Raw genomic sequence first — 15,987 nt, forward strand, 5'->3', positions numbered from 1 at the left:
GAGAATGTGGAAAAGGGGTGAGCTGGGGAGGAGTCATGGAAAGCTCAGTAACCAAGTCTGGAAAAAGCTGCCGGATGGTAGGGAATCTAAGCCATTTATGTAATTCATCACATACAACTGTCATCTGTGAGCCATGGGAAAACACACCAGATCTGGAAACAATCTATTCAGATCCTTTGTTCTCTGATCTCTTCACTGCTGGTCTGAGCTGCCTGTTTTCATGCTCAAAAGGACAGAGGCTGCTTTTCAGTGTTTGCTGGTGCTGTGTCTGTATTGCTTGGCCAGCATGCATTCAGCTTCACTGCCACCTGCAGCTGGGACCCCCCCTGCAGTGTCACTGGCACCTGATCATTATTCCAAGGTGTCCAAGGAAGACCACATAAACCCAGAAGTATCTGAGCACAGAATTATGGCTGTAATCCATCTGTCATGCAGTCTGTACCCTGCCCTCATCACCATCTCCAGATCACTATGTAAGACCAGAGAAGCCACATCCTCATGATCACTGATGCTACAGATGAGCAAGAAGTCTCAAACACGAAAGGAAAAGCTATTGGTTTATATATAGATATATATATATAGATATATACTGTGTTTACAGAGTCAACAAGTTAAATGCAATATTCATAAGAGCATTAACAATAAAAATACAATCTGTGTGTAGCCAAGTACAGACTTAAAATGGTAAAACAGGAAAAAGGATCTCACCAAAAGTACAAATATACAGTACAAATTGATTTATTTAAAACAGTTACAAAAAAAGCACAATAAAATAGAGATTATCCTTATAATTATTAATGCTTTGTTAAAGATCAGGTAGAGGAGAGGGGCAGGAGCAAGGCTGGAGTGGAGCACCTGACTAGTTCTAAGGCTTTAGATACAATGCGGTCGGTTACATGTTAATACAGCCATTACATAACTGGGATTATAGTTGAGGGATCAGCACTTATCTACAAAGACCTCCCTGCCTTGGCAGCCCAGCCCCTTCCCCAGGGCCACGTCTCTGCTCTGCTGGGGCAGACCCTCCCTGGTGCCTTGGAACCAGAGCACAGGGTGTGCTTTCAAGGGGGCCACAGCAGCCCAGAAGGATGTTAGGGGCAGGTCCTGTCCTCCATAGACAGATGTGAAGATCATGGAAGGGCCTCGACCATCAGCATTTTAAGTCATACATGGAACACACCCTGGGCCTGACTCTGTGCAGAGTGTGCATTTGGAGCCACCTTAGCAGGTTCTGCAAGGTTTGAGGCCCTAGGACAGCCTGAAAGACAAGGAGCAGTTGTGAGTGGCGCTGGGGAAGGCACATGTGCTGCTGTGGGCAGGAGCCAGCACGGGGCTGCTCAAGCTGCTGTCATCTGTTACAGTGTTTTCTGAGTAACGAGGGGTGTTAGTTCTCTACCGGGCAAAGTGACTTCAAGTGTGGGGTGGGGAGCAGGGACAGGGACACTTAATGTGAAAGTGCATTATACTCCTGCTGGAAAGGGGAGGCAGAGGAGCCCCTGCCGCTGTCCTTCTTTCCAGGCAGAGCTTCCTCTGCATAGTCTGCTCATGACGAGCGCTTGTCACAAGCCTCATGTTCCTGGGGCTGCAGTGATGCAGAGCCTACAACCAGGCCCGGCCTCTGCTGGGCATTGGGCCCCAGGAGTGGTCTGTGAGATGGGACAGATGGATACAGACACCCATTATTACATCCTACAGACTCCTGCCATGGAATGTGAGCCAGGTAAGGCCAGGAGGCCTCTTCCACAGCTCCCTCCCCTTCACAATAGCAGCAGGAAAACAGTATATTCCTCCAAGAAGCCTATCACAGCTCTGCCAGCAGAAAGGCCCAGATAACCATCTCATTCCACAGCGTTTTCCTGCCTTTACCTCCTCCATTCCCTGTAAACCTAAAACATAAAAGCCTCCTCCATGGGCTCATTTATAGCATGTCTGCAGCAGCGCCTGCCTCACAATCCCCTATGTCAGGACAGCCTCAGCGCTCAGCACAACCACCACGGGCTGAGCAGCACAGGCCAGCAGAGCCAGGACAGAGCCCAGCAATCACAGGCACTGCTAATGTGGGTCGGACGGCAGCCAGGGCCCCTCCTGCCTCCCACCTCTGGGGCAAGGACTGATCCCCAGACCCCTCCTGTCACTGCCCTGCCACGAGGTGTGCCCCATGGCTGCCTCCATAGGAGAGCTGGCACCAGAGCACAGCAGTGGCACTGACACCGAGTCCGGGTAGAAGCACCGAGGTCAAATTCACCCCCATTTCACAGAGCTCAGAAACATGCTCAAGAGATGAGCAGCAAGCCAAAGTCAGGCCAATGGCCAGGTAAACACCGGAGCAAGCACCAGAGCAAGCACCGGAGCAAGCACCAGAGCAAGCACCGGAGCAAGCACCTTCACAGCTCTTCAGCTGCCTACAGTACAAACCTATTTTAGCCACACAGCATCTTGCCTCATGCACCAGTGTCTGCCCTTTCAGACCACTGTTCAGTGCTGCTGAGATCTAGAAGTACAGTAGTTACATGAGTAACTAATCTATGAGTAATTACATGAGCTAGCGCAGGCTCTCCAACCCTCCCTCTGAAAGACCGAGACTCCTGTGTTCAGGGAGGCACATGAGGGGCCCTGCACCCCTCAGCTGCTCAGGCATCCCCTCCATGCATGCAGCCAGGCTGGCTACATTCACACACTGTGGTGTGCAAGATCCTTTATAGCTGCCTGCCATAGCCCTGAACTCCTCTGCACGCACCATGCAAAGCACAGGCAACAGAACTCAGGCTCCTCTGCCTTTGGCCACAGACACCCTGGATATCCTGAGCATTAAGTACTAACCAACATTAATCGAGGTCTTTGCGTTGGAGAGTCCCATGAATAGCAACTGTAAAACACACACAGGAATGAGGCTCCTGGGCCCAGACAGTACAATTCACTGACACATGAAAACAGCATCTGTTCCCGCAGCTGCTGCGTCCAGGGAGGCAGCATCTTCACATGACAGCTTCACCACGACAGCACACACTGCACACGCAGCTGAGATCGGAAGCAGTGTCGTTTGGGGAAGCTACACATGATACAGGCAGCATCCTCATCCTGGAGAAATCCCCATGAGGCACAAACACTGAAGGCAAGAGTAGCACATATCTCACCTAAGGCCTGAAAAGAAACTGTCCTGGTGCAGGCATTTCAAAGGCAACAGAAAGGGCTAGCAATGGGCTAGGAAAGGGACGGGTGGCCTGCATGGAAGGGACATTCTGAAGACTCTATATGCCTGTATCCAGGCAGAGCACGTCCTTGTCACACAGCTGAAGCCAGACAATTACAGGACACATTCCTGGGGTGTGCAGAGACACCAGCACTGCAGCTGTGCCAAGCAGAGGGACTGACACAGAAGCTGCTCAGCAAAAGGAAGGAGCAGTGCCCTGGCAGCCAGGCAGGCCCTACAGAACATGAGGAGAGAAGGGAGACGGAAAACAGAACGCTGACCATCAGGAGCAGCACCAGCATGCACCGGGGACCTGCACACTAAGAGAAACCTTCTCAAAAGACTGGTCCTAGCACAGAAATGGGCATCTTAATACAAGGAACACTTAATCCAAGTCAGGGAAGAGTCTTCATCAACATGATACTCAGTACTTCCTATTGTAGATACGTAGTTAGAGCTGGTGTCATAACACACCAGAGAGGGCAAATTAGTGTAACTACACAAGCCTTCACTTGAAGAGTGTTATTACCATAACGAGGTATTAATATACATTTGTATTAAATCTCACCATGAAAAAGATTACTCTGGGTTTTGCCGTGTTCTACAGAGGAACTCTGAAGTGAAGTATCAGAAAAACTAACACAAAACCACCCCAAAGTGCCCCATGGTGCTGTGGTATTTTCAGAGTCCCTACATTAATCAGAGAACTGTACTCAGCAGAAACTTTGTACCTTGCCCGCACATGCACTAAAACTCCTCTTTTGTCTAGAGTTTATCCAGGAAGCTGCCTGCAGGGAAGAATTAGCCATCTGGAAAGTGTTCTCCTGATTTAATTACAAAATAGTCTTGGTCTCTTCAAGGGATGTTTCCATCCCTCTCTAGAGAATGCTTAATATGTTTTACTCCAGCTTTAAAAAACCCCAACCAAACACCAAAGTCCAAACAAACCCCCATCCATCCACAGGCTAAGCCTCTGCAAAAGCTGTAAGCCCAAGAGATTTGTTTTTTAATGTTATTAAGATGGGAAGATTTCATTTGATGACAAATGATTAAATGTTTTTTATAGCAGAAAACTGACATCTCCCATCCTAACTCGTGTTCTATTCCAAGTGCTCAAGTTTCCTATTTAGCTACACCCAAACTCATCCTTTTGGTCCTTCCCCTTGAATTTCTGTGATTCATTCACATCTGTACATTCCTTGCAAGAAGAAAGAACAGTTGGATTCAGTGGAAGAGACATTGAACAGAATCACCACAGAAGCATCTCTGTCCTGCCCGCAAGAGCTCCATCGGTGAACGGTCCTTTTAAAGTGCATGTGTGAAGAAAAGGGATAGTGGGAGTAGAGCCCCTAAACTCCAGTGGGGATACATCTCTCCCCATCATGAGAAAAGAGGAATAAAATCTTCAGTAATTTTATCTGCTACCCTAAGCCGTGCCTGCCCTCCTCATCTCTCCACCTACCCTGAATGCTTGGACCCTGCTCTGCAGGGAACCAGTTATTCAGGGTGTGAGAAAGCCCCAGGCTCCAGAACACCAGTCTCAAGCTCATCAGCACACCCCTGGTCTCTACCCCATCTAGCCTGCTGCTGCTCCCTGAGGCACTGGAGCCCTCTTGATTCCCCAAGAGGAGCTGGTCAGCCACTCAACTGGAATAAATCCAGTCCTGCAGGGCAGAAAGCAGCCTTGCTGGTGAACCTGCCACACAGTCTGTGCAATTCCTCCATCCGATGGTGAGGCTCACCTACAAGGGATGCCCTAGCTCACAGCCTCCAAGGTTCACTTCCCTGCATTAGAACGCCCTTCAATAGACAGCTTGACCTCCTGGGGAATGAAAGAGGGACGGAGCAGAGAAGGCCGCAGCTCCTCTGCCTGCACACTGTATCTTTGGAAGGCTGGGGCTGTCCAGCTGTGCTGACTGCTGGTCTCAGGCTGAGAGGGCTCCGCATGAGAGCTCTGGGCTGCGCTGTTCCTATCTGTGTGGCTCTTTCTTTCAGCAGCTCTGTCAGATGGTTCTCTGGACCCCTGAGCTGTTCTTCCAGCTGTCTCTCTAGTAGATAGCAACTGATCTGTGGGAGTGTAGTTAGCCTGAGAAGTGGAGTTGCCATTCATGCTCTGTAAACTGATTGATATACAGACATCACCCACCTGCAGCCTGTGACAGGGCAAAGCAAAGAGCTGAGCAGTCCGCCCTGGGCTACAGGAGGACCAGCCCTGGCCATACACAAAGAAGGGATGCTCTGGGGGCACATCAATGCTCACTTTACTTTGCTGCTCCCCAACCACAAAATGCAGTGCAACTAGCCCAGGCCATTGGCTTTCCTGAATATCCACCACGGTGCTGGAGTCAATCTTCAGGCCCCCGCTCACCTCTGCACTGCGAACGAAGTCTTGAGTCTGCAGGTCCTCCACCCGCTTCAGCTCTCCTGTAGCCAGCTGGATGATGGCTCCTTTCATGAAATGAGAGGGCAAGTGTGAGGAGCTGGGTTGCTGTGGCTGGGCAGGGTCCTTCTCCAGCACGCTTCCTCGAGCCTGTGCATCTGAGCTCCGCCCCACCAGGGCTTCTGAAATGGAAGACCTGAGGGGCTCAGATCCAGCGGGAGCCAGGACTGGCTTTCCGTTGGCTATCACCATTCCTTTGGTTAAGTGTCTTTGTCTAACCGGCTCTTCAGGGCACATTACATACACACTCCTGGACTGGATCTTCTCAGCAGCAGTCCTTTCCACTGTGTTCCTCAGCACATCTTTTGACTCCCCCTGCTGATCAGGGATATTATGGCAAAGGTTTAAAGGGCTCCGGTCATCTTTCCTCCGGGCTGTCAGAATATGATAATCCTGAGATGCCAACGCCCCCACCACCCTCTGAACCTCCAGATCAGCATCTGGGGTGCTTCTGTGAGCTGGCACAGAGTCCTCTGTTCCCACCGTCTGGTAACCTGAAAGGAACTGTCCATCAGCCACACATCCTGCTGCAGCCCCTGGTAGACAGTCTTCAGTTTTAGTGATGGCAGAGTCCACAGTCTCACTGGTCCTCCTCGAAACATTATGCTCCAGATGTCTCTGTCCACCATTGGCAGCAGCTACCTCTGAATTCAGCTGACTGTCTTGCTGAGGAGACTCTGGGTTTCTACCTGCTGCAGGTGTCTCATATGCTGAATAGCCTGGTGGGAGGCGGGATATCTGATAATAAACAGGAATTCTACCTGGTGCAGTGTCTAACGGCTGGGTCCCAGCATGGTGCTGCATCTGGCCAGGAGAGACTGCAGACGTGGATTTGCTGAAGGTGTGGGTAGGAGAGGTAGTCTGGGGGGAATGAGTGGCTTCTTCCGTGAAAAGAGAGGCGTATGGCACGAAGTGGGGGACATGAGAGGTGCTGAGGTTGGTGGAGGGAGACAGGAGCGGACTGGGCAGGAAGCCAGAAGGGACCGCATAGGGCACTGTGTAATGCGAGCCGATGAACTGCAGGGATGTGGGGGTGATCTGTGCGTAGTGAACCGGAGGGTAGGGCACCGGGTGCGGGATGATGGGTGAGCTCACACTGAAGGCAGGGGGCAGGGGGCTCACGTTCACCACGGAGTGCAGACCCGGAGGGGAGAAGGTGCCGGGCGCTGCCACCTTGTAGAGCATCCCGTACTGGTCCACGGTCAGCCCCGCCACGGCCTCCGCGGCCTCCCCGGGGCCATAGCGCAGGGCTGCGGGCACCGGCCCGGCCGTGCGGGCCCACTCGGAGCCCTCACCCGAGGCCTGGGCACCCCCTGCCCGTCCGGCCTCGGTGCCGGCGCTGGCACCGGGCAGGTCCCGCTTCTTCGGCGGGAGGCACTCCTGGCTCCGCTCGTGGCCCGCTCTCATGGTGCCCCACGCTCGCTCATGGGGGCACCCGCAGGGTCCCCTCCGCCGCCGCCTCACCTGCGCCAGGAACAGAGGGAGCCGTGAGTGCCGCTCCGGGACCCGGGCACCGACCGCTCCTGAGCCCCGCTCCGGGACCCGAGCCCCGCTCCGGGATCCTGGGCACCGAGCGCCCCCGGCCCCAGTCCGGGACCCGGGCACCGAGAACCCCCGAGCGCTCCGAGCCCCACTCCTGGACCCGGGCACCAAGCGCCCCCGGCCCCACAGCCCCACAGCCCCCCGGCCCCGCCCCCCCCGGCCCCGGTGCTCACCCGGCTCCTCCTCCTCCTCCGCCGCCCGCATCGGTCCCGGCGCCGCCCGCGGCCGCCTCCGGACCGGCCCCTCCCAGCGCCGCGGCGCACGCCGATGACGCAGATGACGCCGATGACGCAGCACGCCGCGCAACGGAAGTGCCTCACCCGTCGGTCAGAGGCAACATGCCCGAGGCAGTCCGGGATGACGTCACGGGGCGGGTGTCGCGCCGGTTGTCATGGCAACTGCCTCCCCCCCGACAGTGCAGGCCGCGCTGTTCCTGCCCCGCCTCCCTCCGGGGGTGCGAGCGGGAGGTCCGGGGAGCGCAGGCACAAAAGGTGCTGGGGCCGGAGCCTCCCCCCTCCTGCCCCCCTCACTGCCTCCGGGCGGAGCCGCGGCTGTACCGGAGCTCGGAGCTCCGCCCGCTCTGCAGCAGCGGCCCCGGCCCCGGAACCCTGATTGCGGGCGGCGCGTCCCGCCCGGCCCCACCACGGGCACGAGCCTCGGAGGGGGCCGCCCCGCGCGTGACGTCATCACTGACTGCCACGGTGCAGACCTATCGCCGCTCGCGGAACCGATACCGCGGGTTCTTCCGCCAAGAAAAGTAGTGCGGGAGGTCCCCCCCGCCCCCCGGGGCTGCCCACGAGCCGTGCCCCCGGTGTCCCCGCCGCGGCCGCCGCCGCGCTCCGGTGCTGCGGCCTCCGGGGGCCGGGAGGCGGAAGGGAACGCTCCTGAGCGCAGATCCCTCCGCCTGCAGTAGCGGTGCTGCGGCCGCGCCGCCGCCATTTTGAATGCCTGTGTACGGCCGCCGCCGCTTCCTCCTGTGCTGGGACCGGCCCGGTGAGTGCGGCCCCGGCCCCGCCGCCGCTGCTCGGCCCCCCCTCCGAGCGCCCGTCCCTTCCGTGCTCCTCCCTTCCCCTCCCCCGCTACCGGCCAGGCCGGGTCCCTGCTGCCACGGCCTGCGGGGTCCCGACCCCCCGGGGTCCCCGTGTGCCGTCGGCTGCCTCAGCCCACTGCCGGCCCCTCTGCCGGTGAGGCCTGCTGAGGGCCGCCCGCCGGCGTCTGTCCCCGGCCGCGGCCTGTGGCCCTCACCCGGTGTCCAGGCCCGCCCGGACTCTGCCCCGGGCTCTCGGACGGGCGGTGGCCTCGCTGGGCGCGGCGGAGCCTCGGCCGGTGCCCGCTGGAGCGGCGGTGCCGGCGGCTTCTGTCGCCTCTGGTGGGACTGGGCCGGTCTCCCGCAGCGCTCCTGGCAGCGGCAGGTGCGGAGCCCGGAGCCCGGCGGTGCGGGGCGCGGTGTGACTTTGCCCGTGGTGCAGGAGGCCCCGGGCAGCAGCCTCCGTCCCCCTCCGGTGTGCGGGACAGCCGTGTCTGGAACGCAGTTCTCCGCCCGTTGTTTTACGGTTACGTGGATTTTGATGGAAGCAGAACCGCTGTGGTCTCGGCACAGACGTTTGCAGTAAGCTGCCAGTACGGGTCTGTGTTAGCGGCAGGCTGCTGCTTGGGGATCTGTCTGTGAAGGCAGGTTCAAGTCCCTTCTTCAGGGTTGCTGCAGTTCTCTGTCCTCTTACCAGCTATAGAGAAATGTTAAGTTTTTTTGTAGTAAGCATTGTTTTTAATGTTTGCACGTGTATTTATGGCAGATAGAACAGTTGTGTGGTTTATTACATTTAAGTGATGCTTAACAACGCTAGTAATACCCTTTAGTTTTTGATGCTTAAAATGTAAAATGAACAGTAAGAGAATACCAGCAGGACATGCCTTTGGAAGGGTGGCATTTCAGATGTGTGACCGGAAAGTGGGTTTGGCCCATACTGGCTTAAACAAAGTAAAAGATATGTGGTTTTCCCCCTGATAGCACCCCTGGCATCCTAAGATTTAAATTGGCAGAGGTTTTTGTGTTGTTTTCTTTTTCTCCTGTTCTACTCCAGTGTGACAGTGCATAGAGGGGCTTTGTGTGCCCGTTCCCTCTGTTCCCCTTCTCTAAATTATACTTGTTATTTCTCACTGTTTGCATGTCACATACTGTTGCCAAGTTCTTTCATTTGCCTATTCATGTGCACTCTGGTATTTGGCACAGGATTTGAGAACTTTGCTGGGGACCTGAGAACCCAGTGGAGCTGAGACACTTTGTGAGCTTTTTCTGAGGGGTTCAGTGGGAACCCCTCAATTCATCCACAGTGGAAAAAGGAGAGGAACACTTCTAAATTCCTGTGAGTTGAGAAGGAGAAACTAAGTCTGTGGGAATGTCAGTGACATGGACAGTGGGATTGAGTGCACCCTCAGCAAGTTTGCCGATGACACCAAGCTGTGTGGTTCAGTTGATCCACTGGAGGGAAGGAATGCCATCCAGAGGGACCTTGACACACTTGTGAGGTGGACTGATGCCAACCTCATGAAGTTTAACCATGACAAGTGCAAGGTCCTACACCTGGGTCAGAGCAATCCCAGGCACAGCTACAGGTTGGGCAGAGAAGAGATTCAGAGCAGCCCAAGGAGAAGGACTTGGGGGTGTTGGTCAATGAGAAAATGAACATGAGCCGGCTGCAGTGTGTGCTTACAGCCCAGAAAGCAACTGTATCCTGGGCTGCATCAAAAGGAGCATGACCAGCAGGTCAAAGGAGGTGATCCTGCCCCTCTGCTCTGCTCTTGTGAGACCTCACTTGGAGTATTGTGTGCAGTTCTGGTGTCCTCAACATAGAAAGGACTTGGAACTGTTGGAACAAGTCCAGAGGAGGCCACGAGGATGATCAGGGACTGCAGCACCTCCCATATGAAGACAGGCTGAGAAAGTTGGGGCTGTTCAGCCAGGAGAAGAGAAGGCTGCATGGAGACCTCATAGCAGCCTTCCAATATCTGAAGGGGACCTGTATGGATGCTGGGGAGGGACTGTTCATTAGGGACTGTAGTGACAGGACAAGGGGTAATGGGTTCAGACTTAAACAGGGGAGGTTTAGACTGGATCTAAGGAAGAAATTCTTCACTGTGAGGGTGATGAGGCACTGGAATGGGTTGCCCAGGGAAGTTGGAAATGCTTCATTCCTGGCAGTGTTCAAGGCCAGGTTGGACAGAGCCTTGGGTGCCATGGTTTAGTGTGAGGTGTCCCTGCCCATGGCAGGGGGTTGGAACTAGATGACCTTAAGGTCCTTTCCAACCCTAACTATTCTATGATGCTATGAATTGTGAAGGAATTCAGCTTTTCTGCCTCTAGTCTGTAAGATAACTTTCAGATTTCCCTGTTTTTTGACAAAAAAAACTTCTTCCTCAATGCCTTTTGTGTGACTGCTGATCTCATGTCTCTCCTAAAGGTGGTATGATATGAACAGAGGAATCCTGCAGTACCCTTATTGCAATATCCCAGTGAGAGAGTGAGGGATACAAAAAGGTTCTGATTCTTGGTGAGTCCTTAGTGTGCAGAGTTTTGCGGTGGCATCATTGTGAGCTACAATGAGATCAGTGAATTTGTCAGGCAGTAGTGTGAGAAGGTTATGTGAGTAGCAAAGGAACTGGAGTTGTCTGTTCTTAGCATGCAAACAGACTGCACTGGTTAGTATAGTTCAAGTTTGGAAAGTCACCTTTCAAAGTGAAAGGTCTCTTAAAAATCTTAATGGCTTCTGAAGCTGATGGCACTCATTCAATAAAGCTTCTTGTGCCTTTGTTGTGAATATTTGTTGTTATTTTTGAGTTGGCAGTGTATGTAACTTCAGAAGATGTATTGTTTGGTTTAATTTATTTTTTAATCCCAGACTGGTTTGGGTTAAAGCTTATGCAATTCCAACTCCCTGGCATGGGCAGGGACCCCTTCCACTGGAACAGCTGCTCCAAGCCCCTGTGTCCAACCTGGCCTTGAGCACTGCCAGGGATGGGGCAGCCACAGCTTCTCTGGGCACCCTGTGCCAGCGCCTCAGCACCCTCACAGTAAAAGCAATTTTTTCTGATCAAAAGTGGTATTTTTTCATTCTAAATGATACTCCTCTGAGGAAGAGGGTCTGCTCTGTCTTGGCAGCAATAATACTTCATTGGATGAGAGTTTTGGACTTAATAAAGGAATATGTGATGAGACTGCAACACGAGAAACAGTTACACTAATGTGAGTACAAGTGACTGTTAATATCACAAGTAATAGTAGCAGCCTTTATTGGGTTTGGCAGAGATGTTATAGATAAAAATCTACAACTGGAACTTTCTAGGGCATAGCTGAAGTTACCTGGTGTATTGTCAAGGTTCTGTTAATGAAAGTCAAAATGTGACATCTAGTCTGGCAATCAGCATTAATCAAGGTAAAGAAAAGTGGGAGGTTTTGGTCACAAAGCAATAGCCTTTGGTCACAAAGCAATACCAACTAGTAGCTTGGTTTTATTTATTCATTTATTTTTTGTATTAATTCTGCAGGAAAACAAGCAGGAAGTAAAATACCCAGATTCCTTTACCGATCAAAATAGTTAGGAGACTGAAAGCAGGTGAGGAATACAAGGGTAATGTGGGTCAGCAGTGATTGAAGTATAGAAACAAAAGGCAGGAAATCTGTAATTCTGATCATAACTGTCACACTGATCAGCTGTGTGCATGTGCTAACTCTTCTTACAGTGTTTCATTCACTAGCTTCTAAAGAAAGGGAAATAACTGTTTTCTCTGGCAGCTGTTGAAGTTAATATTTGTAATGGTTGCAAGCTCAGCAAAGCACCTTTTGAAGGCATTTCAGAAGGAGTTTGGTTTGGCGTATGTGTACAGCTGGGCAGGAATGGGAACCTCATCAGAAGTACCTACCTTGTCTCACTGACTGCTTTTATGGGGCTGCAGCCCCAGGAAGCCAAAGAGGAGAGGTCAGGCTGTGATCACTATATCAGGCTTGTAGGATCTGTTCAACACAAAGATCTTTTAAGAACAGCAGCATAATATCCTCTGTCACTGTCCTGGTTCTTTTCCCCCTCAGCCTCTGAGCAGTACTGTGTCTTGCCTCTTGAATACTCTTGTGCTGCATTTCTTGGGGTTTGAATGAAATTGGAAATTGGACCATCACTTCTTCTGAGACTTTTTTAGCTCTTCTTTTGTGGCATTTTTTTCTTGCTTCACTTGTCTTTTTTTTTTTGTTCCCATGCTGTCTTTGTATAATGGAAAGTGTGACACTGGTGCCTTTTGTTACCATACTGTAGTGTGAAGCTCCCTCCTGCCTTAATTTATTTTTGATTTTCTGATGTTACTTGCTTTCTGCTTTCTAGCTCTCTGTTGTATTAGATAGCTTTTTCTAAGAGAGACTTTGTACTCCTTGAATGTTAGGTGCATCATTGCTTTTTTCTCTCAACTCTGGTGTTGCCTTTGCCCTTCTTTGCCCTTCTTTGTGCTGGTGGTGCTCCTTGCTGAGATGTTTACTGTTTTCTGTGTAAATATTGATAACACTAGACCATACACCACTACCTCTGCTTTTGTTCACAGCTTTGTCTCTACCTCCAGTGTACCTTTCTGGGTTTACTGACAATATATCTTTATGTTTATTTATTTATTTTTAATATCTGATAGAAGTGTGAAGCCCACTGATAGTTGATTCCCTTGGTGTTTTGTAGTTAATCATGTCAGCTATTCCTTTCATGTAGTCTAGACATCATCTGCTGTTGTGTACAGGATGCTTGATTCAGGTACGCTGAAGTGAGTAGGGGCATTCTGCTACTGATTTCAGTTGGGAGGTGTCAGGCTTTAATTGCATAATTTCCCAAATGCTATTTTGCCTGGGGAATGTGATTACCTGCGCATGCACTGGGATGGAGCAACTGAAGCTGTATAGTTTAGATGTATTTAAATGAGCACTTCCTCAGTGTTGGGTTGCTCTCTAGGGTGAGCCAGATTCAGAAATACTGTTTACAAGAAAGGCTATCACTGGATGTCTTACTGAACTGAAAATTCAGACAATTCCCCCAACAGTGAAGCTCTTCTGTGAATAATTCCATGTGCTTTGAATGGGGTTTATGGTTTAGGCTGAATAATAATGGAGTTTTAAAACATCTGCTGATTTAGTAGCTTGTTCTAAATGGGTTAACTTTTTTTTTCTTTTTATTTCATTAATACAGTGGAAGAGTGATTGTTGGGAGTTTTGGTTTGTTAGTTATTTGGGTTTTTCTTAGACATAAGCCAATATTCCTGAATAGTTCCCAGAGGAAAGATCTCAGCTCAGTTACGTGTTTAAAGGTAGTAAGTCACAGTGCAATTCCTGATAGAGGAATATGTTGAGGCTCATGTGTTTGGCTGAAATACATGAGCATTTTACATGTGGGGTTTTGGTAGTATTAGGTGCTTCTTGTAGATAGAAAAAGTTATTTGGTGAACAGTTATATTTGAATATGATTGTGTTCAAAGACAATTAGTAAGGTTCTATACTTAAATAACTGGCGTAATGTCATTTTGAACAAAGTATTTTAACTTTGAAACAGAACCAGCTTAACAAGTAGAAGTCTGTAAAAGGGGAGAAAACAGTAGTATATGAGCATAATTTAGATAGAAAATAAATGGTTTTAATACATTATGATTTTTGTTCCCTTGCTTACTTTCCTTCCTCTCCCCCTCCCCCTTTGACCATTTACGAAGAATGGGTGGCATAAAGAATGCCTTTTTTATTGGTTCAGGGGAAGAATTCAGGAAAAGGAGAGGGAAGAGAATCACTGAGCTAATGCCTTTCATGCAATCCAGAGGCTAGTTAAAAAGGAGCCCTGACAGTAACTCCTTATACTGAGTCTGGTAACTAACTCTTTCACAAGCTTTGGTCTTGCTAGTAGGTTACTCTAACGAGCAAGACCTTCAAAAAGAAAAGGGGAAAACAGACTTAATGAGGCAGAAGGATTCAGTCCTACCTGATATTATAGATACTAACTGGTGTTCAGGGATCATCCCTGATGTCTAGAGCTTGCAGTTAGCACAGAAATGGCAGAGTGAAACTGCTGCTGGAAACAAAATGGTGAAAGAGGTAACTACTTTGAAAAACTGCCTTGTAATTTATGTTAATTTGCAAAGAATAAAAACGTTTGCCTGTACTGGGGAAAAATGTTAACTAGTCCTGAAGAACAGGACCTGCTACCTTGAAGGAAGTTCTAAGCAGCATTTAGCCAGCTAAAGTTAAACTTCAGGTCTGCTATTACTGGATGACATGGTTGTCATTTCTCTGTTCGTCATCTTTTGCGGTGAAATGCATTTGTATAATATAGAGAAGTGTGTAAAATCTTATTCTTCATGGCAGTTTGCTGCCTGATAGCTTTGGGTTTTTCACCTGAAGCTGACTTTTCTTACGGTTTCACATGGTTCCGAGTGTGAAATTCAAAATTCTGTCTCATTTCAAGACAAATTATATAGTCAAAATTAGATGATCACTTAAGTGTTTAATTCTTCTGAGCTCTAAATTGTTTAACCCTGTTTATGTTTTGCTTGTGTAATTCTTCCGTATTGTTTTTATTTTCACTCTCATGGGTAATCTGTTTGTCCAGATGCCTGAGCTGCACATACAGGTGTGGTTTATACTGAAGTGGTGGTTTCTGCCCCAGCAGGCCCTGCTGCCTGGGATTCCCCCAGTCCTCTGGTTGTTTACTCAGTAGCCCTCTGTCAGTACCGTCTTGATGCTTGTCACCTGATGTAGTCAGGGAGCTGAGAGCTGCAATTAAAGTTTTTGTGGGCAACCTGTGGATCTTCTGGTGTATGTGTTCTGCAGATGCCTCTGTAGGACTGGTAGAAAGCCATTCTGTGGAGTGACTGACTTTGTTTTGCCAGACTGCTGCTTGGGATAGCACTGCAGTAACAGGAGTATTTAAGCTGTTATGCCTGCAGAATCCCAGGGAGGTTGGTATTACCTGTGCTGTATAGATGGGAACTGAGACCATGAGGCACTTGTGAGAGAACTGATTTCTTGGTGGGTATGTGGAAGCTGTGTCTGACTGTCTTTCAGATGTAACAGTTTCTGAGAGAGCCTGTAAAAAGGAATAATTACTTAATATTTGTTTGAAGTTCTTGGGGGGGAGGGTTGGTGTTATGTTCTTAAACAAACTTCTTAACCTATTTTCTTGTCCTTATTCTTGTGTCCTGGGTTCAGCAGTAGCAGTCAATTCTTCTCCTTGGTGCCTGTGCAGTGCTGGGTTTTGACTTTCGGGCTGGGAACGGTTGCTGATAGCAAGTATGTTTTGAGTTACTGCTCAAATGTGTGGTTTGTCCAAGGCCTTTTCTGAGCCTCATGCTCTGCCAGGGAGGAGGGGAGGCCGGGAGGAAGCAGAGCCAGGACACCTGACCCAGGCTAGCCAAAGAGGTATTCCATACCATAGCACGTCATACCCAGGAGGTAACCGGGAGAGACCCAGAAGGGCTGGAGCTCTGGGGGGATGGAGGAGGTACTGGTCGGTGCTCGGTCGGGCAGGGTGGGGTGAGTGTCAGTGGCTGGTGAGGTGTTGTATCCTCTTCACTTGTTGTTTGCTTTATCATTATTGTTGGTGGTAGCAGTAGTGATTTGTGTTATTCCTTAGTTATTAACCTACACTTAACTCATGGGAGCTACATTCTTTGGATTCTCCTCCCCAGCTGTCCGGGAGTTGGGGGAGAAAGGGAGGGAGTGAGTGAATGAGCTGTGCGGTTTTGGGTTTAAACCATGACATCTTGTTTTCAACTGGTGTTCATAATTCATTTGTCAGTACCTTAGCAT

General features: G+C 50.4%; 2 protein-coding genes across 4 annotated transcripts in view; one reads left to right on the forward strand and one right to left on the reverse strand.

Annotated features, from left to right (window-relative positions):
* Window positions 1-540: 540 nt before the first annotated feature.
* On the reverse strand, window positions 541-7,391 carry ATXN1L (ataxin 1 like). Its single transcript, XM_034073010.1, has 2 exons — window positions 7,346-7,391; window positions 541-7,094 (listed from the first exon to the last, which is right to left on the reverse strand). Exon 2 carries the CDS (start codon window positions 7,035-7,037, stop codon window positions 4,968-4,970), a length of 2,070 nt encoding a protein of 689 aa, XP_033928901.1. The 5' UTR covers window positions 7,038-7,094; window positions 7,346-7,391; the 3' UTR covers window positions 541-4,967.
* A 702-nt stretch (window positions 7,392-8,093) lies between these two features.
* The window catches only part of AP1G1 (adaptor related protein complex 1 subunit gamma 1), a 55,065-nt gene continuing 47,171 nt past the window's right edge, over window positions 8,094-15,987 (forward strand). For 2 of the 3 annotated variants that reach the window (XM_034072615.1, XM_034072616.1), the window contains exon 1: window positions 8,094-8,165. The gene's annotated coding sequence lies outside the window, so the exon portion shown is untranslated. Of the gene's footprint in view, window positions 8,166-15,070; window positions 15,138-15,987 lie in introns of those variants that run through there. The other variant, XM_031043913.2, reaches the window with a different exon arrangement.

This window comes from Melopsittacus undulatus, chromosome Z (assembly GCF_012275295.1).
Source record: "Melopsittacus undulatus isolate bMelUnd1 chromosome Z, bMelUnd1.mat.Z, whole genome shotgun sequence".
NCBI lineage: Eukaryota > Metazoa > Chordata > Aves > Psittaciformes > Psittaculidae > Melopsittacus > Melopsittacus undulatus.